The 27760-nt window shown below is 37.7% G+C and overlaps 1 protein-coding gene across 1 annotated transcript; it reads left to right on the forward strand.

Moving 5' to 3' along the window:
- Nucleotides 1-5205: 5205 nt before the first annotated feature.
- On the forward strand, nucleotides 5206-27243 carry LOC135687239 (long-chain-fatty-acid--CoA ligase ACSBG2). Its single transcript, XM_065203752.2, has 19 exons — nucleotides 5206-5704; nucleotides 6004-6175; nucleotides 7086-7174; nucleotides 8117-8237; nucleotides 12346-12426; nucleotides 13014-13115; nucleotides 13805-13852; nucleotides 14812-14919; nucleotides 16262-16330; nucleotides 17293-17351; nucleotides 18057-18179; nucleotides 19424-19472; nucleotides 20320-20565; nucleotides 21735-21851; nucleotides 22747-22780; nucleotides 23830-23969; nucleotides 24602-24793; nucleotides 25046-25100; nucleotides 25848-27243. The coding sequence occupies exons 1-19, from the start codon at nucleotides 5340-5342 to the stop codon at nucleotides 25919-25921; spliced, it is 2244 nt and encodes a 747-aa protein (XP_065059824.2). The 5' UTR covers nucleotides 5206-5339; the 3' UTR covers nucleotides 25922-27243.
- Nucleotides 27244-27760: the final 517 nt, after the last annotated feature.

Raw genomic sequence — 27760 nt, forward strand, 5'->3', positions numbered from 1 at the left:
CTGTACTAATACAACTGTACAAATCGTTGCTTTTCTATTTAAACAACCTTGCTGATGATGTCCTCCAAATTCTTTGGCTACAATTGAACAATACCCCGTTTTCATCAATCTTGTCGAGGATGTTTAGACATCGTTAGAACAGAGTGCTAAAATCGCAGCAACAGAAGAAAATCTTTGAATTTTGATTTTTCAAATTTTTGAATTTTGATCATAAAATCTCGAAGAAACTTATAAGGTTACTCTTCATGTAAGAAAAATTTGAATCGTTCAAAAAGTGGCTGAGAGTTTCCTAGTTGATCATTGGCCTACTATCCTATGATGGACCAATGAATGAAATGAAAATCTCTGTTTTTGTCTACTTATTTCAGCAAGGCCTATGATCAGCTATCAACTATCTATCCAGTTAGGCCTACTGTAATCAACTTTAATTTGCTTTATGCCTTTAAATTCATGAATAAAGTTTTAGGATCGCTTCAAACTTATAACGCCTTGGTACACCTCAGCAAGTGTGTAACATGTTTTTTAGTACAGTGTCTCTGCTTACCACCACCCTTCTTCCAGTCGATTGCTTATCCGGCCTGGCATACGTCCTAACACTGTCCCTGGAGTTTTAATGTAGCTTTAGCTCAACTTTTTACACTTGCGCTTCGTTCTTTCTCTGCTGCATAATTCCTGTTGTGACATTTCCACCTTCGACTGCATATAGAAAAACAGTCAATCAAAAATGTCACTACCTACTTTTTCCTACAGATACTACCACTGAAAATAAAATGCCCTCAACGTTGATAAGATTTAAAAGGAAAATAAAGAGTCGAAAGTTTACAAATTTCAACTGTAGATTATACAAATTTATGTACAGACTTTATGTTCTATCACTTATAGATTCTCCTTACTATCATTTTATTTTATAACCCACATCCTTGAGATACGTCCCTGTATATTGCGAATCTTTGGGTACATTCCTTCTTATCTATGGTATCGTAAACGATACTACAGTGCTTTTTGAATAAGAGTCTAAAACAAGAGGACAACAAAATAGGCGTACCACAAGACTCGTAGCTGGGCCTAATCATCATTTGGTTTATTCTGTCGTCATTATCTTTCCTAGCTTCAAAAGTCATTTAGTTTTATTTCACCGTAGTCAAAGCTCATGGAAAATACATCATTTGCTTCCTCGAATGACAGCGAATTACATATTAATGTGAACAATTTTTTGGCGGTACACAATTTGAAAATGGCTTTGAAAAAACTTTTACCTGACCAGTTGAGACGAAAAAGTGTCAGCCAAAATGAAATTGTACCGCCAAAAAACTGTTCACATTTTTCAAGCAGAGGTACACTAGCTAGGAGATCGAGGATCTCAACGAGGAGTCAAGTTGAGAGGTAAGATGAGGACGGCCAGGCTATATATTTTCAATTTTGTTCTTTCGGAGCTTACTCTAACGTTTTATACCTAAGGACGAAAAGACTTACAGTATGTTGTAAAATGTTGACTTTTTTCAACGTTATATCACAGATTTAGTTCTAATAAAGGAGAAGTTACAAAGAAGAAGTTCCGTAACAGAGAATATACCTGGACTTAAGTAACGTGGGGTACTCGCCAAATTTTATTGAGATTATCCACATCCCCCATGTCTTTTCACTATACAGCAAAGTTCTATCGCTGTTTCTATTCATTTTTAGTTGCAATTTCTATTGGCTTGTTCATTTTCATTATTACTGAACAAATTGCAGTTTTGGATTTTTTGGTATCAAGTCCTCTTGAAAATCATCATTAAGCTAAGCTACCAATTTTTATGAATAGCTTGCAATGATGGGCAAAGTTGACGATTGGAAGCTTTCTAAAAGATCCTTGAGGAAGGAAGAAAATGGTTGTTACGTTTGTCATGCCTTTTTATCAGCAAGAAATGTCGTATCGGTTAGAAAGGTCATCGTCTGCTATTTCCTCCTACTACTTCAGGCAGCAGATCAGTCAGTTAAACCCAAAGTGGTCGCTTAATCTTGTTTTGTATTTGTGACGTCAAAAGTCTCGTTGTGTGCAAGAAGTATGAGCCGCAGGGTAGGCTGTGCGCCGGATATCTTGCAATGAGTATAAATACGAAGATGAAATTCTGGAAGAAAGCAGAACGGTGACGAGAAACCAATGTCATTCAAAATAGATTAAATAAAACGTATACGAAAATTTCGCCCCGGCATACAGAGCTTCATCATAGTAAATGAAACGAACGAGTGACTATTTCTCGTTGCTGTTTTTCGACTCTTTAACATTTTATTTTCCTAATAGAGTTCTAAAGTGATGACATCAAAAAAATGTATTTTTAGAATTTTTGAATTTGGATCCCATAGCCTAGCCTGAAAGATCATCATGAAATACCTCTAAAATTGGCCGGGGCCCTCCGTCTCCTTCGCAGAAGTCCACAGAAGGGAAATAAATACTCCTCTCTCAAGCATGAAATAGACTTGGAGCAAGTCTAGCTGTAGACTAGCCTTGATTCAACGTGAGAAGCTTTAGTTAAATTATATATTATTGCCTTAGTTCCTACAAGAACATGACGTCAGTAGTGATGGAACGTCGGCTAGACACAGCTGACAATATTCCCCTCTTTCCAGATTTCTTCCTCATGTTTTCATTGTTTCCTTTCTCTCTTTCTTTTTCGCTCGGTCAAGGTCAAGGGGTGCGGCCAGAGCAACAATGTCACATCAGAACATTTTCAATGCATGGCAAAGAGCAAACAGATACCAAGAAAGAGGGTAGCCTCAAGCTTCATTTTTGGGCACTGTGCTCCTGATAAATCGATTCTACTTATCCATTTCCTAAGTTTCTAGCGGCTTTGTTTAAAGACATCGGAAGCATCACATAAACGGGGCACTTGTAGGGCAAAGAGGGTTACATTCACGACTTGCAAATAGGTTTTTCTGAAATGAGGGAGACATGTGCCCCCGGTTCAATTGTCTAATGCTCTGAGAGGTGAATCCCTATTAAATATTGAATGATCCACCTGGAAAAATGAACTGTTATTGATTTTTGCGCGTGGAGCAGGTATTAACAGGGATTGCATTGTGGGGGTGACTTTGATACAATTTACAACGATTTCTAGCTGCAGGTATAAATAATATTCTTGTTTTAGAAACCTTTTTTGGCTTTGGTTGTTTAATTTTAAAAATAGGATAACCTGAATTGCTTTTTCTTGTATTTGACATTAGTTGAATAAAGCGTTGATTGACCTCTCTGCTGGATTGGCAATCTACCAATACCACAGAATCGAAACAAAGCATTTTAAAAGTATCAAAAAAGTATCAAAGCAAACAGTATCGAAAACTGTCCGTTTGAATCAGTGGCGTAGCTTGACCTTCCAGATAATGGGGGGTGGGGGTAATGGGGGGGGGGGTGGAGGGTCATGAGTAGTGAAATTTACCAGCGAAGACTTAGATGAAAAGAAATTTTGGTCCTATTTCACCTACCGATAAACAATTTTACCGGCAAACCAGGAAAATTTATGCACCAACTACAAATTTACCGACAAACTCATGAAAAATTGGGGGGGGGTGTCACATCCCCTACACCCTTGGCAATGATGCATTGAAATCAGCTACAAATCCTGCAAAACAGAGCAAGAGTAATGATCACATCGTATATTTTGTATAATAGACTTTTGTTCCATATGGCGGGGCATAGGTGACCCTATCACTTGGCAAAATGGGGGTTTGCTACATAGAGCGAGAAAACGCACTCAGGAGCAAACAGACAGAGATCAGAATTGTTATTTAAATTATCACAAATTCAAGTTAGTTTGTACAATTTATAGTAATAAAATTATTCGAACCAATTATTTCTATAATAATGAAATTTCACAATTTTTCGAGATCCTCACGTTACTGTTCTTTAATTTTCCCCACTCTGTTCTTAGATGATTTCTTTAGATAAAACTGTTGAAATTGCATTTGGTATGGTGTCAAGTAGGTGTCCAGAAATTGAGTATAATGGAGTGTAACAAGGTGTGAAAGTGCAAAATTACATATACATTCATTTTTTAAAAGAAACAAAGGTCGATGTTGAGTATTCCAGTTTCTTAATGTCCTGGAAGTTTCAATACCCATTGTTTCTTAAGAGTTTCTTAATTATGATGCCATGAATACTGTTATGAAATGTTCGTGACCTTTTTTACACGTCAAGAGATTCGCGTCCGTTCTGATGCTGTATTTAGATGTGGGAAGTATATTTTTATTTCTTGTGTCTTAAGTTCTAGGCCAACAGGGCAATTATGTTCTTGGATTTTAGGGGTCTGGGACACAGGCTATCTACACCTAACCCCTTCTGGCTGCGGCCATCCCGGTAGACCCACCACAAATCAAATGATATAATAAACATTTTACGAAACATTTTTATTAATCACAACCAAGGTCATTGAAAAACTGAAGCTCCTATTATTTTTTTCAAACTTTAGCTGTTCTTTAGAAATAAGTTCTTTCTGCTGCACAGTTAGCCGCATCCACCAATTAAAATTTTAATTGTACGACTGTTTTGGACTACATTTAAAATTTACCACCACCTTTTCAATTGGGATTCAATTTTTCACATGTTTTGCTTTTATAGTAGAATCAATGACGATGCAATGTTTAAAAAATTATAAGGGCTTTGGCAGCAAAAATGGTTCTAGGTGAAACTTTAAACCTTGAGTCATAAATCACGGTCACATTATATCACGGTCACATTAGAACACATTATATGATGAACTCATGTGTTCATGTAGCATGTTCATGAATTCATGTAGCATCATGAAAACTTATCCGATCTGAAGTCAAAAATTTAGTAAAGGTAAGTTTGACGAATTTTTCAGTATGAGGCCGTAAATTGATTTGGTTCATTTATTATTCATTTGTCAGATTTATTTCAAAAGAATAAAGATTTCCATTGTTTATCAATTTGTATGAAATTTGAATGCTTTTTCCTCACATAAATTAGGGAGGAAAACCTCCCTCGTGGGCCCCCGTGCTCCGGTGTCATTCCGTGAAAGCCCCGTATGCTCTTTTCATAGCGAAACACTCTTCTTGGAATGCATGAATGCTCTCCACGCCCATGTGGTCGATAAAAACAACTAACCAATATAATCGAAAATACTAACAAACAAACTGACGGGTGAACATGATCTTTGCGGCCGTCAATGGGCCATGACATGTTCAATTGGACCCTTAGTAGCCCTGTGTTCCATTGACAAAGGTGTACGCGCTGTGACTTTGTTTTGTCAATCCTCTGAATGCTAATGCTGTCTTAGTGTACATCTGTATTGGTGTTGGAAATTAAATCATTTTATCTTCAACCGCTCATTATTCTAATTGAAATGGCCTCAGAATCAGAACCTGTTGATGTCCAGGACATCCACGTTCACAGTGCTGTTGATACGATTAAAGGCGTGGAAGAAAAGGACATGGATAATATCCCCGATTTAGGCCATGTTGAGCTTGTTGAAAACAAGCAGGTAAATGCTGGAGAAAATGAACAAAATGCAGAAGAAACAACCAAGACTTTAACGAATGGTGATATAGGTGAAGATTCAGGGGAGGCAAATGCCCAAAAATTTGTTGTGGATGTGACACCTTCATCTGCAGAAGATAAGGGTGTTGAGTCTTCTGCAAGTCAAGACGCTAAGAAAGAAGTTGAAGCTGGAATCTTTGAAACTAGGAGAGATGGCGGAGTGAAGATCAAGTATAATACTTATTTTATTTCAAATGATTAAAAATTCATTCATTGCTGCTTAAATATGCGAGCTAAAATGGATTTTCAAATGCTATGCAAACATTTATTCAAGCTCCGTTTACAACCAGACGTGTTCAGGTGTCGTTGTGATTTGTGAAGGTGGCAATTTTTACTGTTGCTTGTGACGATGTTATTTATTTCTTTCCCGTTCTCCTTCCCATACTGTTTCAGAAAAAGTAGTCTTGCAAAAAGTTAAGATGATATTTGAACTTTCTTTATTTTGGTTTAAATGCTATTAATGTTTGCAGGGTCGCGGAAGGGGAGCGAAAGCCCCAGACGGTGATCGAAGTTTTCGATGCAACTTGCCAAGCCATTCCGAACCAGCCAGGTTTGAAAGAGGAGAAAGATGGCAAATGGGTTACTTGGACGTACAAAGAATATCACCAAGACGTTCAAATCGCTGCAAAGGCCTTTATCAAGGTAACCGTATTCAACAGTTTTGTTGCACTTTGACCTTCCTCAAGAGCTATACTTGGAACATGTGACTGTCCTTCACCTCTTGAGCCAGTTTGTGGCCAAAATTACGTGGGTAGTTTTTTGTTGACCCAAGGGAAGATCCTATTAAGGTCCTATTTCATAATAAAATTGTTTCTGGACATCCCAAAGCCAAAAATTTCATTAAGATGTTTTAATAAAGATTGGTTGAATTTGACTTTACTTCCTTCGGGCCTGATGTCAAAAGGTTTAGCTTTGAAGCGTCTTCCACGCTGCTCAGTCATTTTGGAGTCTATCCAAGAATACATATATAGAAGTTGAATCACAGTTATTGTTATTTTTCAGCAGAGATAAACTTCCTTCTCTTCGGTTGAACATGGTTTAAGGCTTTTCTGGCCAGGCGTTCACGCATTCTTGAAATTTCAACAAGGCGTAGTTAGGCCTACTCGAAGTTTGGGGGCGGGGTCGTAGAGATTTGACTTTATATTTGTAATATCGTCGGGACTCGTTGGCGCACACAATTATTTCAGGCCTAGTTGCAGCAGATGATTTAAACATTGCTATGGCTCATGCATTCCTTTAATCTCCAGTTTATAAGAATTGGATGTTATCCGGTTAATAATGGATAGAATTCTTGACTCTTGGTTGCCTTTGGTCTTGTGGTTTCGCCAGTTTGAAATTTTTCAATTGTCAACGTTATTTCTAGACAATAAAACATCATCTGTACATATTAAGATCGATTAAAGCTGGAAGATAATTAATAAACCAGTCATACCAACTGCTCATGTTTACTATTTTATTTTTGCATAAAAGAAATTTCATTTAAATTTCACACTTTGCTTTGTAAGTCCTTTGTCATTTGATTCGTCATTTGATTTGTCATCCATCTTTCCAGCTTGGTTTGGAGCCGTACAATGCTGTTGGGATTATTGGTTTTAACTCACCAGAATGGATGATATCGGATCTTGGGGCCATTTATGCATGGTATTATGTCTTCCTTACTTATATTCAAAACCCCATAAATGAATTTAGTGTACACCCTTTTTTTATAAGAACACGAGCCTCAAAACTGGTCAAAAGTTAAGAACAAATTTAGAACAAGCTGAGGTTGAGCTTCTGCAAAATGCAATTTTGAACAACTGTTTTTTCTCAAAATTGAGGATTTTTAGCGATGTGTGGGTGCTTTTTTGGTGAATATTCAAATTTGTCAGCAAATTAAGGCTGTCTCACTCACTTTGTTGGCAAATGAAGCCCGGAGCAAATTAAACACCTCCTTAGAGCGAAAAAGCTAGCAATAGCACTGCTTGCACCCTCTTAATTTAAGAACAAATTAAGAACAATTCAGCCTCAGATTTTCGAAAAAATTAAGAACAGCCAGCCTGAACTTAACTTTACTGGTTCTTATAAAAAAAGAGTGTATATATACAACAAGACAATTCTAAGTTTCTATTCCAAGTTTCTTAGAACCTTCCTGTTCTATACACCAAATATGTGTAACAGCTCCACCCATATGACATCAAGCAGTTTTGGCAGGCCGGTTAACATTAATTTTCATTGATATCTTATATAAGTGTAATAGACAATGTTCAAGCATGATAGCACGCATTCTCAGTGGCTTGGTTTGGCCTTCCAGACTAGGGGGTGCAGGGTCGTCAATAGTAAAATTTACTGAAGAAGACATAGATAAAGGGAAATATTTACCACCAATGGAAGATTTTACAGACAAAAAGGATTTTGTTGACCAACTGAAGATCTAAGAATTGGGGGGGGGTTGTGTCACACCCCTACACCCCAGCTAGTGATGCCCCTGCATATCGTGACTGTGGACTTGCATGATATCCTGTTTTTTTTATGAAGAACCTTATTGAATGAATATTACAAAGCTTTTTGGTCGTTTTTGGCAAATATCTGCATTTGTTTATTTAGCGGCCTTGCAGCTGGAATTTATACAACCAGCACACCAGATGCCTGTTTGTTTATTGCCGCTGATGCACAAGTAAACATCTTGGTAGCAGAGAATGATGTGCAAGTCCAAAAGTTTCTGAAGGTTTGTTTCAGTCAAAGTTTTTACTTTCTTGTTTTAATAAGGGTTGAATTGGAGAGTGATGGCCAACCTTTCAGAAAGTGAAAATGTAAGAAGTCTGCTTACATTTTCATGGAGTCTGCTTATGGGCAAGGAGTATCCTTCTCACTGTAATTTATCCGCTGAAAGGGTATAATATCTATATTGGCAAATTTGTAGATTTTTTTGCCCAAAATTTGTGCATTTGGTGCAGATAACCCTTGCATTGGACCAACACATGGCTAAGAGACAGTGGGGGAGAATCAACCCTCAGTTCGAATTTGGGGGCAGCGAATGAAAGCAAATCTTCGTTCAGATGCCCAGGCCGTTTTTGAAGGGGGCTTAAATGTAAACTTAACTCACATCAAAGATATAGCATGTCAGTCAGAAGAGAGTACGCTCAAATGTTCTTAAAATTGCTCTTATTTTAAGATAAATTTTTTTGCAAATATTTAAGAAGTTACATACTCTATATAATTTCTGAGGCGTTTTACTGGGTAAAGTTTTAAAAGTAAATTGTTTTATGTTTATAAATTGCAGAGTTTTTTTCTGTTTGCATGACATAAATTTCAAAATGCGAATTGTTTTTTCTTAAATTTCTCAGCTGAAGCTGAGCATGTTCTAGCCTTGTTCTTATTTTTTGGGCAAATCGAGCCTCAGTGTTCTTATAAAGTGTGTTCTTATAAAAAAGAGTGTATTGAATCAGAATTTTAGGAAGAAAAATTTAAATTTTGATTTGCAAGTATTTAGTATAAAGTTTAAAAGTAATTTGTTAACTAGCCTATGGCTTTAAAGAACAGATGATTAAACTAATGGTTTATTTCTCATTTAGGCCCTGTTTATTTGTGGGAGCGGCTTGTCCTGTTCCCTTGTGTCCCTGTCATCGATTTTCAGATTCTTTTTCGCATTCCCTGGGGTGGTTTCCTTTGCATTCTCTTGGGAATTTTCAATTGAAATTCCTTGAATTCCAAAATACACCAAATCCCATTTCGTGTTTCATTTCAATTGATGTAAATGATGCGATTGAAATGCGATAAATGCGTTTAACATAATGAATTTCAATCGAATTAGAGAAACTGCGTGCTTACCTTCTTAAAATTAAGATTCCATACCAACCGTATCTCATTTGTGGTGGCATAATTGCATGAAAGCTTATGCCTATTATACTAACCTCCTATCGCTTTCAATAAAAGCTGTAATTAAGGAAGCGTTAATCAAAAGTGATACGGATTGGCCTTCCGTTTACGCTCCTAGCTAGCCGTGGCAAAACTGATGCGGTTAACCGCACCATTTTTTATCCTTTTAGCAAAAGGATCGCAAGCAATCTGGACTCGTGAAAACCCAGTGTAAACGGGGTATTTGGCTTCAAAAGATAACCTCACAGGGCCCACGCCACCGGGGGAGAGGGCGGAGGGGCCATGGCCCCCCACTTTGTTGGCAAGCAAAGATATTTTCAAAGAGGCTCTGTTTTGAAACAGTAAAATCAAGTTTGACTTATAGAATTTGGCCTCTTCAACTTGAAATTTGTGGCGTAGGCACTGCCTCAGCACGTACATCGTATTTAGATTTGCCTGCCCCACATAGGATAAAAGTTGCCATGGGTGGAGGGCTAAAGCCCCCACTTTTTTGCTAATTGAAAGAATCGAATTTGCTCAACTTTTCATGAAATAAACCTGTAGGTAGAGTACAACAAATACATTGAATCACAATTCATATGTAAAACATAGTCAGCGAAAATTTGGTCACTATGATGACTAGGGGAGGGAATGGGGAGGGGGGTGTGGTTGTGGCTAGAGGAGAATTTCTTTCAAAATCAAACATTTTTGAACATACTAAAGCTTTTCGTTTGACACTTTCACAGAATAAAACGTCAGAAAATAGACCGAAAACTCCGCGCTAAGGAAAATCATATACCCAGTTGTGGATCGAAATAGGCCGATTGGCATATGTTTAGTATGGTTCGAAATGTTTGCTTCTTTCAATTGGCTTGAACAGGGGTGGATTTAAGTGACAAGGATTGGAGGGGTGTTGGATAATGATTGGACGTTGTGCCACACCCTTTATGTGAGGAGGGTGTTGGATAATGATTGGACGTTGTGCCACACCCTTTAGATGACTGGAAACTGACGGAAACGCCCATTTTTAAAACCCAGTCTTTAACTTACAGATAAAGAAGATAAGAAGATAGAGAAAGCAATTTTTCTACATCAATTTCTTACTAATGACTATCAAAAAATGGAGAATCTGTTCTAGAAGGCAGCAATTTGTCCTTTAGGCGCTGAGTTCGACAAAAATAGATGTACAGAATTTGGAACAGCAAACACTGGTTATTTTAAATCTATATACAAGTCCAATTTTGATAAACCCGTTCAAAACTGGTTACAATTAAATTGGCACTCTTAAATTTCATTCGATCAAATTCGCACTCTTAATATTCCGAAATCGAATAAACAGGACTTAACTCCTCAACCCCGTTAGGCGACTATTGCGCAAAATTCTAAAATAAGTAAATATAATTAAGTGCATACAATAGGGGAGAAAATCTTTTCTTCCCAAAGACGCCAACAATTTAGGAATAAGTGCACATGCAAAAAGTCAATATTTGAATGCATTATAAACTTTGGTTTCAGCTAATCACAGCTTAATACATACGTAAATACTTTTTAACTGAATCAAAGCAAAATTCACTGAATAACACAACAATATTGAGGTGGGGGGGGGGGGGTGTCGCAGCCCCACACCCTCTAGTGAATCCGTCCCTGGGCTTGAAAGCTGATTTCAATGATTGTTTGAAATGTTGTTTGTGAATTTCTGTTTCTATCGCTGCAATTTGCAATCGGCCATGCTGTCCCACGATCACATTTATTGTATTTATCGCTCATGCCAAATTTGTGCGTAAACATGTTTGGTTTTCCGGTTTTTGTTTGCTCAACTAGGCTTTAGGCAAAAAAATTTGTCAGCCTGTAAATTTACATGAATCAGTGTCAAAAAATTCGGCGAGTCCTAGCCCGAGAAGCAAATCACTTTAAGAAAATTTCGTACACCTTTTGTGAAAATCCTATTGTTTTATCTAAAAATCCCCAGAAATTCTTTTGTTGTAGGCAAAATCTCGTACGCTATTTGCAAGAGTGAATCGGCCCTCGTCCTCGCCTGCAGTTCAATCTTTAAATTATTATCTAGTAAGAAGGAGCTTCTAGCCCCGTCGTTTCCTGGACGTTTCCTGAACGCTTCGCTTATCTCGTTGCTGCTCTCTGGGTGTGCTACGAGAACAAATTTCCATTTTCGAAAAGTAGTTCGCAACTGCAATTGAAAAGGTTGAAAATTCATAACAGTGTATTCTTTTTATGACGTCGAAATTACTTTTACTGGAAAGAGATCAAATTTTAAATCGAAGGATAAGCCATCCATGGTCTGCTCAGTCGTGTAGCTAATCGGTTGTAAGCTTGTACTGAGTCTTACAGAATCACTCAATCACAGGAGTTTCCCAATAGCTGTTGTTATGATTTTTTATAAAACACGTCCTGGCTTGAATAATATGAGCAGCATCATTTTTCCAATATTTGCTTATAACCGTAATACGCTCAAACAGATTCTTGACCTTTTTATTATTATGGGTTTTAGGTTTCAATGTTTTTAATCTTTAAAAAGACCTAAGCGCAATTTGAATCTATCTCTGGAAATCATCATGCATGGCCGTCCTTTTCGTTGGACGTGAATTGTTCAATAAAAATATTATTTGCAAATTTTGCTCCTTGTTAACTGCCATTCAAGTAAACCTTTTATAAATGGCCGATTTCCATTTGACATTTTTCGTGCGCGCGAGCATTCATAGCTAAGTGCTGCTGTCAAGTGGCCGAGCGCACAAAAAAGTTGAGACCCTGTCAACTTTCTGGCGCTTACAGCGGACGCAAAATCGAGACCTGACTCGATTTAACTACGCATGCTCAGAATTGGGCGCTACGCCCGCGGGCACAAAAAATGTCAAATGGAAATCGGCCTTTACCGTGTTTAATCTGACGGAGAACGTTTCTAGAAAGTTTTTTTTTGTCTTTCTTAATCGGCTTTTTTCAAGCTTTTTTTATTTCGTTGACAGATATGGGATAAACTTCCAAGTTTAAAAGCAATTATCCAGTATAAAGGAGAACTGAAGGAGAAAATGGACAACGTTTATACTGTAAGTCTGCACTGTATTTGCAATCGCCGTCAAGGCTTAAAAGTAGGCCTACGACCGTACCTCAATTTGCAGCCATCATACTAGCCTGCATCACAGACCAAGAACTTCCGTGATTTTTGGTTTGTGACGCAGGCTACCATCATACATGAACATCACAGTAACTTGTACGACCTCGTTTTGAAAACCGCTGAAAAACGAAAGTACGACGTTGTTTAGTAAAGCCGCTGAGAAACGAAAGCAGCAATGCATTTAAAAGATATGAACCCTTGAAATTATCAAGCCTTTTGAAAAAACACTTTTTTGCGCCCCGCGTATGTTTTGTCAGCTCAGTGACACATGACAACTTGTTGTAAAATGGCATATTACTTAGTTCTTATTAGTTGTCTAAGACTCGTGGGTGCGTATTCCTTGGTACACTACCTCCCACATGCATTGCGACTGACAGCCTAACTACTGGGTCTAGGCCAGCTTTAGGTCATCATTGACTAGCTGTAACGATGAGCCCTGACATTGGACGAAACCGGTTTACAGCCGGCTGTCTGTTCTTAACTTCAAACTAGTTTTTATTTGACGGTATCTTTTAACAGTGGAATGAAATAATGGACATGGGAAGGCAGTGTGACGATGAAGCGCTGAAGCAAAGGATGGCAATGGCACAGCCGAACAAATGCTGCACTCTTATTTACACGGTAGGAAAAGAAATGAATTATATCTATATAAGGTTCTTACGGTTGTATCTGTTAATGGATTGAAATGTCAGGATCACGAGCTTTGGGTTCCCTGTGACCCATGAGCCCCTTTTGTATGGTCAGCGGTTTCACACCTATGGCCGCCATTTTTGTTTTGTTTTAGGCCCAAGATTAATGGTTATTAAAGCCTAATTGTTGTTATTGATAAATCATGTTGTTTACATTTTGTTAGATATGCAATTTGATTGTGAGTTGGAAGTTGTATCATGTGTGTTGGAGTGAACGATATCGTAACATTATTCAAACCAAATTCAACGCATCCATTGTCTCGATTCGTTTTTACTACCCCTATATGGTATTTGCCTCAAAATGACCGATCTCACAGTTATTCAATATGATATCAATTTCAGCCGAAATTTTGTTGCTTTTTTGTATTTTTGTATGTTTGTGGACGTATAAAGCCCTTTTTATGTTCGGCTGCCTTCTTTCAAATATTAACTAATTTCACCTCTATATTTTTGTATGTTTGTGGTCGTATAAAGCCCTTTTTATGTTTGGCTGCCTCCTTTCAAATATTAACTAATTTTTACCTCTATATTTTTGTATGTTTGTGGTCGTATAAAGCCCTTTTCATGTTTGGCTGCCTCCTTTCAAATATTAACTAATTGTTACCTCTATATTCCTTGCAGTCTGGAACTACTGGAAATCCAAAGGGAGTAATGTTGTCACATGATAATGTAAGCAAACAAATTATCACTTTAACAAACCAAAACATCACATAACAGGGACGGCAGAAAGTAGAAACATATTTGTGTTCGACTGCTTAATTTGAGACATGAGAAGGCCCCTACTCAAGGTCGTAAAACTATTTAACAGGGTTGGAGCTTATTTTTTTTTTTTTTGGGGGGGGGGGGGGGTTTACAAAAAGCTTTTTGCTATACCATATCTTACGAAGTTATTTTAAGGCTCTGACCCCCGCAGCCCCCCTGACACTAATGTCCCTTTTGAAAATTTCTTCTTATAATTGGAATTTTGCTGTTGTTTAAATGATGGCTCTAGTTTACAAAGTACACACAGATGGTTGCGACGGTAAAATACGCGAACAAAATCGTCTTTTGATACGGCGGTTGTCTTCCTGACAAATAGGCCTCAAGATATTAGGCAAATAATTCAAATGTGTATCATAACGCCTTTAGCCGCTAGTGAGAGCTTCTGCTTCGATACGCTATCCAGCATATTTTTAAGTCTTTTGTGACGTTTATTGAATCCCAATCTTACAATGAATTCATTACTTTATGAGGACCCCAAGTCCCCGAGGCCCTGGAGCAGTTTTTCCCTTGCACCTCCCAGTGGTCGTGCCTTGCTGTCTTTGAATAAACCTTTAGAATTTCATTCAATTCGCAAATACAATTTAAATATAATAATATATTTTTCTTGCATGCAAAGAGGGTATATATAAAATGAAATTGTGAAATTTTGTCTAATGTGTAAAATGGAGATTAACTTCCCTAGAGCTTTGATGACGAATCTTAAAAATTAGTGGATATATGTCAGGAAATTTTTGATAAATTAAATTATTTTCAGCTTTATGTTCGTATAGTTTGTTGGATCAAACATTATCCTTTAAATGTATTCTTAAAATGGCCACGATTTTAATACTCTTTATCAGAAATGGATATTTTTACTGCCATTTCAGGTGATCTATGGTGCCTATTCCATAGTGGACAATATCATACACTGTTTTGACATGTCGATTCAACAGTGCGGAGTGAGTTACCTGCCTCTCAGTCATATTGCAGCTCAGGTATGCACTCTAATTGTCATATGATCATAATCATGATTTTTTTGTTCATGACTTCGAATCATGACTCAGCCAATCTTCAAAACACGAGTAACCATCGATTGATTCTTTTTTATCCATTTCCCACCAATTCTTCAATTTTCAAGGTTCTTCAATTTTCAATCAAATTCCACAAGGATCTGTGCTGGGCCCAGTGCTGTTTATCAGTAACAAACAATATGTTTTGGCTGTTTTCTTATAATTATTGCGGTATTATTTTCGTATAAAACAGTTTTTAAAAGATTGATCGAGTCTCCATAATTTGGTAAGCTTTTGGGAGAGTTTACGGAAATAATATAGTCAAAGATAGCCACAAACATCGATTGCTATAGACAGGAGAATGCTGGTCAAAGATAGCCCCGGAAATAATATACTCAAAGATAGCCCCCACCTCTCCTCCATACACAAACATCGAATGCTCTAAGACAGGAAAATACTGGTGAAGTGGGAGGCGCTTGGTTCAGCTTCAATTTGACCTCTAGTAGAGCAGAGGCAGAGCAGACAGTGACGTCATTAAACCTGTTGCACACTTGTTTTCACATTTCTATGCTGTAAAACTATGGATGTGTGTTGGTAAAACATGTAGGTTTGAATGAAAACATCGTTGACTTAACTGATATTTTAAGGAGCCATAAGAAGCAATTTCCTAATTTACTTTGACTTCTTCCTATTTCTTCTCCATGCTATTGCTAAGAAACGTTTTTTACAAATGGCTTTGATAAAAGCAAACATTTTGAGGCATACTAAAGCTTTTCATCTGCCACTCTTCAGAGTAAGTTTTGTACCACCAAAGATTGTTTTCGAGTTTTTACGTTCAATAATTTCCTGCCGCAGGAATGTTTGAGCCTGACACCCTCTAAATTGCATAAAGATTCCCAGATAGTACACAAAAGCCAAGAATTTTAACTGTTCTGGTTCAAGTTTAATCTGCTAATTATTTAAGTTCATCTTTAGTGAAAATGGTCATTTTTGCCATCATGAATTCAATTCTGATGTCGGAATAGCTGTATTGTGTCCGATTTCTTTGCTTTTTGGCGTCCCACGCTGGGCCTAGTAAGTGAAATAATCAAGGGATTGGTGACTTAATTAGGGGCAGACAGTTTGTTAAGAAGGCAACTTTCTAACTCGAGTTCAAATATGTTCAGATGAACGCCTCGAATAAAGCCGGCTTCGAATAGAGACTCCATATATTTGATATAACTCGGTTTGTGCGCCAAGGAACTTCATTGAAAATGCTTTCTTTTTGAGTTGTGAGTTGAAGCATTCAGCGTTTATGATTATAAATTTTCCTGTTTTGCTCCAACAGATGTCAGATTTATATGGACCGATCCTGCTTCAAGGATACACAGCGTTTGCGAAACCTGACGCGTTGAAGGTATACTTTAGGACATTCTGATATTTAAATTCATTACAATATTTTATTGTCTTTACAATGTCATTGGCACACAATTCACTGGCATTCAACTCGAAGCAATATCTGCGTGCACCAGTGTGCACTCGTCACTTATGCATTTTCAACTTTTGTAAGAATTATTTGCCCCGGCCGATTAGAGATATTTTGGCTTGGGTTCGCAGTTTGCAGTTTACAAAGATTATCAGAGTAATTTCATCATAGTTTCACATTTTGATCACATATCTTCATAGCACATCATGAAATACCTTAAATGTGAAGAATCACCTTCATCTGTTGCAAATTGGCTGAAATAAAGCCAATAAATTAATTGATTTTCCTAATGAATTACTGTTTTTCTGCCTGATTCATGAGTTTGAAAACCAATCCTCGAATAAGCCCCCGGGGGCTTATTTGCAAAAATTGATTTTTGGGTGTGAGCTTATTCGAGGGGGGGGGCTTTTTCGAGGGGGGGGGGGCTTATTTCAAAGTTTAGGATTTTCCTTAAAGGTCGACATAAGAGCAACATAATTTTCTCAATGAAATATTTCTCAATAAATTGAAAAATTACAAAAATGCAGTGGAAGGGAAGCTTTTTTGCAAGGGAAGCTTTTTTGAAATAAGATTTTATTCTGCAATTACGTATGCTTGAGTGGGGCTTATTTGTAAAAATGATTTTTAAAGTGGGGGCTTATTCGAAGGGGGGGGGGCTTCTTCGAGGATTTAAGCTATGTGTCTACTTGGCCCATTTTGCTGATATTGCACATTTTCAAGTATTTTAGATGCTATGTGATCTATCTGATCTTGTTTCTTTGTTGAGAATTCACTGAATTCATTCCATGCTTAGACTTATTCACCAATGCAATATTAAGGGATGGTATATTAAATTTATAATCATATTCCTTAGACAGAAATCTTTTTGAAATATATATTTCTTATCTGTTCAGGGAAGTTTAGGGGCAACTCTGAAAGCTGTGAGGCCAACATTATTTTTTGGAGTGCCAAGGTAAAGTTCTTGTACCCAGCTACCAATTAAATTTTTTTTTCAGTGTTTGTTGATTCTGTGTCCTTTTTCAGTGGATAATTTCAATTCACTTTTTAAAAATCTTTATCTCTATTTCGCGCAATTTTTATTGGTGTGTTGCCTTAGAATCGTTTTTAATGTCTTTTTACTGGAACGATTGACTGAAACCTTTCCCTCAAAACTCAGGTTCCTGCTCAAGCATGAGGTTTTTGACCACAACACTACCCCAATATAGGGAAAAATGAGAGCGGGGTTTTGAAATAATCAGGGGTCATGCACAATTTCAAATTTATAAACGGGGGGAGGGGCAGGGGGGCTTATCACTTATAACATGTGTAGATTATTTACTAGGCAAATAGCAGTTCAAGTAGGCGAAAGAGCCATAATGACAGACATGCATAACATTTTGAAATTGATAATGAAATATCACATCCATAAGTTCTTACTGTTAGTGAGATGTCTTCGTCGCTATAACAGGAGTGTTGAAATAACAATCGGGGGGGGGGGGATATTGTCTGACAAAACCCCGAAAAATAAACATGGGAATGTTTACTCCTGATATCAGAATTTATAATCATTTTGAGTAATCTTTGAATTTTGTTTGCCTTTGACCATTTTATTATTGTTATTGATGTTGTATACTGTAATTTTACTTTTAATCACTTGTGTCCACATCTTTATTTACAGGGTTTTCGAGAAAATAGAAGAACGAATGAAGGCTATTGGCCAGAACATAACTGGATTTCGTAAAAAGGTTGCAAATTGGGCAAAAGACGTTTCGTTGAGAGGAAATATCAACATAGAGAATGGGTAACTATCTTATAGCCAGATCTTTAATCCAGAAATAATGTTTTTAAAATTCGTCGTAAGGATTCCAGTCTTAGCATAAGAGCAGACAAGACTGACAAGTGTGAATGAAGAAAAGGCCACTGTAGCAGGCTGCTCGACGGGCTCCAAGGAGTTTTTGCGGCGAATCTTGCCCGTATGCCGGGGCGAAATATTAGCCTTTACTGATTTACGTGTTTGTATTGTTACTTATTCTCGGCGTATTGCGGTGTTTCATATTTGCTACATCTTTAGTGTATATACGATATTTGAAGAAATATGAGGAATTGTACGGTAACAAAACTAACAGGGAAACAAGGATGCAGAAGTATTTCAAGGAAGTTTTTGATACTATTCTTTGCATTAAAAGCATCGAGTCGGGCTTGAAGAGAGTTGTCAAAAGACGCTGAGTCATGATGCGCAGGTGGGAAATCTTGGGGAAATTTCAGTAAATAACGCATAGCTAAATCTTGTGACTCGCTCTGTTGGTTAAACGATGCCATGCTTCGAACATTTTCTTTTCGAGTGACATAGGGATAGGTACCGATTTGTGATGAAGTGAAATAAAGGACGATTGTGATCTGATTGAAGAAAGATACAGTCATCTATGATTGATTGTTCTTGATTTTACTCTGCGAACGGTGAAAGAGATTTCACAGCTTGTACTGATTCAAAAACAAGTTCTTTCAATGGCCAGTAATGGCGGCGCCAGCTACTAAGCTCTTGGGGGGGGGGGGGGGGGGGGACAAAACAAAAACTTTTGGGCCACACCCTTCTTGCTACCAGAAAACGCCTTTTTACCCGAATGGAACGCCTATTTCACCTAAAGGGAACGCCCATTTCTAACTTTCAGTTACGTAAAGGCAGTTTGAAAATCATAGGATTACATCACAAAAGTACGTTGCAAAGATATTACCCCTCCCCTGACATTTTCTCATCGAATTTAGAAGAAATGCAATATTGACCCTGCTGAGAACAAGGGGGAATGTCCCGTGTCGCCGCTACTGACGGCCAACTAAAGTGTCTTAAGCCATCTGTCATTTGAAAAGTGACCAATCAGTGAGCATGATACCACACACACGCCTGTTGATTGGCTAATATTCCATACCAATTGGACTACTACAGGCATTAAAGCCGAAGACTCGCGATGAAATCTTTGATCTGTATTTGCAGTCTTAGTGCTTTCATTTTTTTTCTCTAAGCTAAAGGTCTTCCTCTTTTTGTTGAAGGCATTCTACTCCATTTGGATTTTCGATTGCGAGTGCAGTACTGAAGAAGGTGTGATTTTTTGCAAATATGCTAATTTATGATAATCATTACTATGGTGATTATGGTGATTATGATAATTATGATAATTATCATACATAGTTATGACAACAGTGGTTGTGATCTCAATGATTGTTGAAAGATCTATTATAATTGATCAAGTCGACTGAAGCTAGTTGATGGCTGAAGATGACTCTAGCTGGAGTCGAAACGTTTTTAAATTACTGGTTTAGAATTATATCTCATTAGAATTATATGACCGTATATCTCATAAGAGCATTATGAAATGCCGCTAAATGTAAAAAAAAAGATAATTGTGTTACGAATTGGCTGAGATGTGGCCACATGGACACAGGCTCTTTAATTTGCCCATCAAACCTCTCTGGCCCATCAAAGCTCTGTTTTTTGGTCTTGGTTGATAACTTTATGAACCAGGCCAGAATAACAGTGATCTGTTAGCCAACCTAAAATCTCTCATTGGCCACATCTCGCCCAATGTTGAACATATCCAACTGATTTTGCATACTGAGAGGTATTTTATGATGTTCTTTCAAATTAAGAGAACAAATTTAGGAAATTCTAAAAATAGATTGTTGATGACGTCACACTTCGAGACTCTATTGCACTGATTTTGTCAACTGGAATTTTTTAGTGTACTTGTTTCTTCACGTGAGTATCACACGTCTTACCAAGGGTGTCGATAGCTTGATTAGTTTATTGAAACAAAAGTTGAAAAAATGATACAAAATTTTTCTTTTTGTCGCCGTAATGTATGAATTGCTGTAGCTATTCGATATTTCTGAAGCAAGGAGAAACTAATGTCCTTGAGCTTCTATCAATTTTTGTTTTTAATTTTCAGATCCGTGTGCAACTCGGCCTAGACCGTTGTCGCCTCATCTACACTGGTGCGGCACCAGTTTCCCTTGAAACTTTGAGGTATTTCCAGAGCATCAACATTCCATTGCTTGAACTGTACGGTATGAGCGAATGCACTGGTCTCGCCACATTATCAGTGCCAAAACTGGCTAAAACAACGGCAGTAGGCAGAGCTATTAAGCAGATGGAGATGAAAATATTCAATGAAGATGAAGATGGAAGTGGAGAGGTGGGGCAACTCTCTTCATTACATATAGAATCATTTATATAGATGGAATGTGAGCAAATGAACACGTCCAGTGACCAGGGCAGGGCTCAAACCCGCGACCAGGGCAGGGCTCAAACCCGCAACCAGGGCAGGGCTCAACCTGGGATCAGCCACTCAGTACGTCGTTTGCCTCACTAACCAAGCTACCCCGTCCAGGGCCGTCGCTAGCTATTTTGGCCAAGCGGGGAGGGGGGGGGGGGGTGCTCCGATCCCATTTGCTGACAAAGTTGGTGAATCATCCTTTATTTGCCGACGAAGCACCGACGAAGCACCTCTAGATGGCAGAAAACTCCTCGTTTTACAATGAAGCTTTTTTCCAAGGGTTGCCACACCCCAACCCACACACCAGACCCCCCCCCCCCCCCCATAGCGACAGCCCTAAACCTGTCAAACCCAAAACTGTGCCACTCATATACACGCCCCCTCATTTTCTTTAGTTTGTTTTTCTAAACTCTTACCGCTTATCTCTTAAATAATCGTTTCCAGCACATCTTTAATTTTGCAGTTTAATAAGTTTAATTTTGCAGCAGTTTAACAAAGCAGGGCTCGATCTGTTCAATGATTTCCTTATTTTTGCCATCTAATAAATCGGTTTCTTACATTTTCATTTCATTTTCATTTTCATTTACAAACGATTTTTTCATCAGAGCTATCAAAAACTGAAACGCTCATCTTTTCATCTGGCAGTTTTAGAACCCGTCTATACAAAAACGAAGAAACTGCTTTTTTGTAGACAGAAGAAGTTTGTTTTCAGGACTCTATTGGTGATATTTCAAATTGGCAAGCGGCACTGATTGGGCTGCCTTTACAGTCACGTGCTCGCCTTTCTGATTGGCCCATTTTGATCCACAACTTGATATGTATATTCCCAAGCTTAGATTTTCAAATTTCGGTCATTACTGTGACGTTTATACTCAGAGGACTGTTGGGCAAAAGCTTTTTTGCAATGTTTGCTTTTATCAACGCCGTTATAAAGCTTTGTTTTATCTTTTCATGAGTTGCTGGCCCCGAAGAACTGTCCTGTCATTGCACTGATTTTTAATTCCTAGTTTTGTATCAAAAGTCGTTAAATTTACGAAGTTCTTTGCACAATGCAAATCGCTTACACACTTGATTGCTTTTTCCCTTAGATCTGTATGCGTGGAAGAGGCATTTTTATGGGGTATTTGGGTAACAAGGAAAAGACTGAAGAGTCAATCGATAGCGAAGGCTGGTTGCACTCTGGAGACGTCGGTAAATTTGACAAGGTAATTTATTGATTGTTGCAAGAAGCTGTAGCATGATGGATGCATGAATCTTAACCTGATACCGTGTATTGTTAAAGGGATCGGACCCTGTCCATCAGAGACTGCGGAAGCGGGGAGAGAAAACAGAATCAAGCCCCCAAAATTTACGTAACTTTGCTCTAATCAATGCAAAAATAATCTTGCTTTTGGCATTTGGCCCCTATAAAGACTTTTTAGCACCTTCATCCATGATATAATCCGCTGTCCCTATTTGTATTGGATGTTTTTGTTATTAATGGCAAAGCTTATTATCGCCAGCATTTTGTGTCCTCAAATTTATGATTTTTGACTAATCCCAGAAGCTGATTTGGAATCAACTTCTAAAGTTGTTTTTGGCTACACCCTATTGTAGTTAATATGGTACTGTCTGACTCAATATAAGGTCCAGTCAAATAGAATGTCCAATATCCTATTGGGAACATACTCGTCTTCAAGCTCTAAGATCCTTCCTTAGAAAAATAGTAAAAAGCCCGGTTTAATGTGCAGCGCTTTAGTTTCTTTGTCTTGCTCACCCAAAAAGCTCTGACCCTGAACTCTGACCCAAAAATCTGCAACAGTGGATGCTGCCGTAAATTTCCTTCTTGTAAACGGTAGCAATATAGGGACAATTCTCACAGGAGCCCCGTATTCGAGATTTGTTTACTTCATTTGATATACACGTGCTACCTTAAAATGTGTCCTTCGCTCGAAATTTGTTTACTCCGTTTGATGCCCTAGCACTCACACATACATCCTTGGCTTTCCCCCCCCCCCCCCCCCCATAAACCTCTATTATCGAACTTTAAGCTCCCCCCATAAAACCTCTGATTTCCAACTTTGAGCTTTTCTCGATCAGATTTCCGTTTTGTATTTGCAGGACGGGTTTATGTTCATCACAGGAAGAATAAAAGGTACCAGTCTATTTCGCTAACTGTTATATCTATGCTATGTTCAGGAATGGGTAGTGCCCTGTCTTGATTAATCTCAAAATACAATCAAATGCCAGTGAAGTTTATTGCCTGATATAAGATACTGTCTTTTGCAGATAGCTGTATCTCGCAATAACATTTCACTTGAACCGGCAGCTCTTTATTGCAAAAATTTACTTTTAAAACATGTATTAAAGGCAATTGACGATGAATAAAGGCATTGAGTCATGGTAAATAGGCCTTCTCTATAGGGGGTCATTTGGTTTCGGCGTGATCGCTGCTGTTTCATGTGATATTTGCATCCGTTGTTAACAACTTGCTATTGATGAAAATTGTTTTGTCAATCAGTACGAGGTGAGTTCATGTGACCAGTTCAAGGTCAACCAATAACATCGCAGTCATGAAAATCATGACTCAGCGGATTTTGGCACTTAGGGTATACCCAATCCATTTTATCATGACTCAATGCCTTTAAGTATTCTAACCAATCAACTTTTGGCCAATCCAGAAGCATGTGAGAGGTATCGCGTTTTTTGATTGGTCAATTGTTCACTGACAGATAGCTTAAGCCGCTCTAGTTCTTTCGATTGCCTTAAAGGCTACTAGATAGCTACACTAATTTATTGGCCTAACGACTCAAACGTCATTCAAAGATCGCTTGTTTTTGGCTCAGATTGTTCACTATTCTACTAACAATTCTGATGATCCCTTTGACACAGTCGCTAGGCACTAGTTCACTGTTTACTCTTGGTGAATTTTGCGCTTCCACTACTCTACGTACTTGAGTTTCAGAAGAGTAATGTTGTCTTACTGTGAATTAATTATTTTATGCACTTTGAATCAAATGTTTAGCAGCTTACAACAAAACGAAATGCTATTTTTTAATGTTGTTGTTGCTGCAATTGCTGCGTCTGTTGTTGATGTTGTTATTGCTGCTGTTGTTGCTGTTTTTGTGTTGTTGTTGCTGTTTATGTTGCTGCTGTTGTTGTTTTTGTCTTTTCTTGGATTTCATGGTAAAATTCTCGCCATAGAACTCATAATTACTGCTGGTGGTGAAAACATCGCCCCGGTGCCAATTGAAGAGCGCATTAAAGCGGAGCTGCCCTTCATCAGCAATGCAATGGTTATTGGAGACAAGAGGAAATTCCTTTCGGTTCTTCTTACCCCAAAGGTTTGTCGGCTAAACTTTTTGTGTTATATGAATTCATGTTCGTTAAAAAGATTAAGAAATCCGATGGTCCAATATCTCATTAGAGTAAGGGTTGCTCACCTTCGTTCTCTAAAATTCGTTGATCGAAACAGCTCTTAGCTTTCACCGATTCAAACACCGATGCTTAGGCGAAAGTTTCTAGGAAACGCAAATCATTTGTAAACGAAAGTTAAATCTGCCATCTTCTTCTCACAACTTCTTTTTCCGATTCAAACTAACTGCATCCTAACTTCGAATTATTCAGTGCAACTCCGATAATGACATTCAAATATCCCCTCAGAATTCTCTAGATCCCCTAAGAATCATGTGATGGCCTAAGCAGATGAGAATTGTCTAGTTTCCATACTGCTCGACCTGATAGTCATAAATAAGCATGATTAATAGTCATAAATTAGCATTATTAATTATTTCAAGTAAAGGGTTAGGGACAGGGTTAGGGTTAGGGTAAGGGTTAAGGTTAGAGTTAGGGTAAACTAATAACTTCATCGGGTCGAGCAGTGTTGGAACTAGACAACTCCAAGCAGATGACGCTCGTTCCAGCCCTCCGTTCCATCATTTTTTCAGTGCCTTATATTTCCTCGTTTTCATGGCAGGTGGAGATGTGTCCTGATTCAGGCGATGCGTTGGAGGCACTTGCTAGTCAATCTGTAACATTCTGCAAGTCTTTGGGTCTTGATGTGACCAAAGTAGATGAGATTGCTCCGAGCCCACCACAAGCTTTGGATGAAGCGATAAAAGCTGGAATAACAAAAGCCAATGCTAACGCGGTGTCAAACGCAGCCAAAGTGAGTTTCAGCTTCTTTTGGGATATTTATTATTTCGTATGTGACTTCTACAACTTTATCGAAATCCATGCCTCAGAATTAGGCTTATTAACATTTTCATTCACAACACCTGTTCGTGCCAAATCCAAGATATACTTTATTATTAAGATGACAAACAATATAAATAAGTATATACATTGAGTAATGGGCTAATAATTTCTATTTTGAATGGGGACGAGTTTTGTTTTAACGGTTGTATATTTTCTATAACAGGTCCAGAAATATCATCTTTTAGCCACTGATTTTTCAATTCCTGGTGGAGAACTTGGTGAGTTTTTACGTTTGTAGTGATAAAAGGTTTTAGATAAAATTAATTGATAATTGTTTCAAATTGTTCCTTTTGACTAGATGTCTTTTCTTGTTTCTCGAATCTTTCTCTTATGTGTCAAAGATCGTCGATCGACATTTCTAGATAGCTCAATCAACTTTTGAGTTGAGTGAAGTACAGCTGCAGAATTCAGCATTATTATAACCAGATTAACTCCATCTCAAATCTCCATCTCAAATCTCCATCTCAAATCTCCATCTCAAATTTTCATCTCAAATTTTCATTTCGAATTTTCATCCCAGCTTTTCATCTCAAATTTTTCATTTAAGATTTTATTCCCCGATACCCTTATGAATTGATTCACCTCATTTTTTCATCTCAAATTTTCATCTCAATTTTCCATTTAAAATTTTGTCTTTTCATCTCAGCTTTTCATTTCAGCTTTTCATTTCAAATTTTTCATTTAAGATTTTATTCCCCGATACCCTTATGGATTGATTCACCTCATTTTTTCACCTCAAATTTTCATCTCAATTTTCCATTTAAAATTTTGTCTTTTCATCTCAGCTTTTCATTTCAGCTTTTCATTTCAAATTTTCGTCTCAGCTTTTCATCTCAAATTTTTCATTTAAGATTCTAATCCCCGATACCTTCTCAAATTTATTCACCCCAGATTTGATCTCAATTTCATATATGCTTTTCTCTTTTTCTGCTAATTCCCCAACTAAACAAAATCCTTTTTTGCAGGACCAACACTTAAATTGAGAAGACCGCATGTTTACAAGAAGTACAAGGATGAAATCGAAGGCTTATACCAATGAGGCCGTGTAGCCTAATCGCCGTATTCCCTTTTTTGTACCAGACTCTACATACTTTCGCATGGCTCGTGCATATTATCATGGCTATGTCATCTAGTAGAAAATTTCAGAGGCCCTAAATGCAAACATATCGTTCACACCAACAGTTTTTGAAGCAGAAAATACTTTTTTTACCTAGTATTTATTATAAGTAATAAAGCCAGGAAACAATTTTTTATCGATAGGAACAAAGGATAGCAGCGAATCGCTTATAATCAATAGGGCTTTATTACGTGGCTTTTTTCATCACGACTTTATTATGGCGCAAAAGTTTAGTACCTAATCAGATTATGAAGTAGCAAGTATAAGCTTAAAATGAGTCTACCCCTAAATACAACTGGTCGAAGCTTACGTCATCTGCCAATCAACAATTGGCCAATCTAGAAGCGTTTTATCATCCAAGCGCTTTTTGATTGGCCAATTTTTAATTGACAGGTGTCTTAAGCCACTTTTGTATCTAACGATTGCCATTAGAATATGGCCTTAACTAGATTGTGATATCGATGCTTCACAGCTCTGTCCTGCTTGATGTCAGGTTGTAAAGATTTTAGCGTTGCTGCAGTACAATCAAATGTACTTTTACGTTGCAGCCAGGGCTTTTTACCTAAAAAATACTAACAGTTAACATTGAGATTGATTCTCAAAGTTTGAATAGAAATAATGTATTTACTCATAAACATCGTGACTCTTTAAATCAAGTCGACCCAATGCCGCCACGTGTTAAAGGCAGTGTGCGTGTGTGTAGCATTCTAGTATGCTAGCAGCATCATACTTCCAGGGAAGATGTAGCTTGGTGTAAGCCAATCAAGGTATAAGCAGTTTGGTCTAATCCAATCAAATAAAAGAACAGCTAAATTCGCGACAACATTGCACCTGCAGTTGTAGGTATCGTGTATTAAGCTGCAAACTACATTCACACTGCCTTTGATGCAACAAAGTAAAGTAATCAAAATGCCTTCTGCAAAATACATTTCAAAATACAGAGTAAATGCATGATGTCAAAAATATACACAATACATTTATCGTATCTTGAAATCACATTGCATTGCAAAATCGCCTTTTTATTTTGATTTGAATTGAGGCACCTTTAATTCAAATGTTGAAACTGCACGCTTACCAAGGCTTCTGTTTTCGACTTAAGGTTTAAGTATATATTGATCGTGGTTTAATAATTTTTTTGTAATTTCTGTATTTACAATCTTCCTTTGAGGTTTGTAAGAACTGTATTGAATTGTCAATGCTAACTCTCTTATTTATGTGTTTCAATGACTGGAATTAGTATAGTACCTTCTCTGTTCTATTTGAGTGAATTCTTCCTTTCTCGAAGCACAAACCAGTGTCCAGAGAACATTACCGTTCCACAACTTTGAGCTGGAGGAAGGTACCCCAACGATGCTGTAGTTTTGAGAAAGGCCAATTCATACCTACAATCCTGGACAAAATTGTTGAGACAAAATGCAATTTCTGCAATTTACTACTTTACATCGCCCCTATAAATTCAAATCCCCCTTTCCCCCGTATCAATGTTGGATTTGTAGTTCTACCATTTGTCCTTAAAAATCATGCATTCAACATTGAATTGGGGGAGGGGGGAAAGTTATTTTTGAAAGGAAAGTGAGAATATAAGCTTTTCTTGAAAAGTCTCAACCATTTTTGTCCGGGATTGTAGACAAGAGTCGATAAAGTTACAGGAATTTGCCCCTGTGCTTGCACTTTTCTTTGCTCCGGCGAGAGTAAGAAGTTCTAAGAAGATTTTATTTAAAAGATAAAAGCAAAGTTTTGAGAAAGACAAATTAGATAAAA

This window comes from Rhopilema esculentum, chromosome 20 (genome assembly GCF_057945365.1).
Source record: "Rhopilema esculentum isolate cy_ngs chromosome 20, ASM5794536v1, whole genome shotgun sequence".
NCBI classification, from domain to species: Eukaryota; Metazoa; Cnidaria; class Scyphozoa; order Rhizostomeae; family Rhizostomatidae; genus Rhopilema; species Rhopilema esculentum.

Bases quoted from the DNA above. Each gene is read 5' to 3' on its own strand.
- LOC135687239 (XM_065203752.2), top strand. From the start codon at position 5,340: ATGGCCTCAGAATCAGAACCTGTTGATGTCCAGGACATCCACGTTCAC. The intron at 17,352-18,056 runs GTAAAGTTCTTG...CTTTATTTACAG, and splicing joins TTATTTTTTGGAGTGCCAAG to GGTTTTCGAGAAAATAGAAG. The intron at 20,566-21,734 runs GTGGGGCAACTC...TTTTTCCCTTAG, and splicing joins ATGAAGATGGAAGTGGAGAG to ATCTGTATGCGTGGAAGAGG.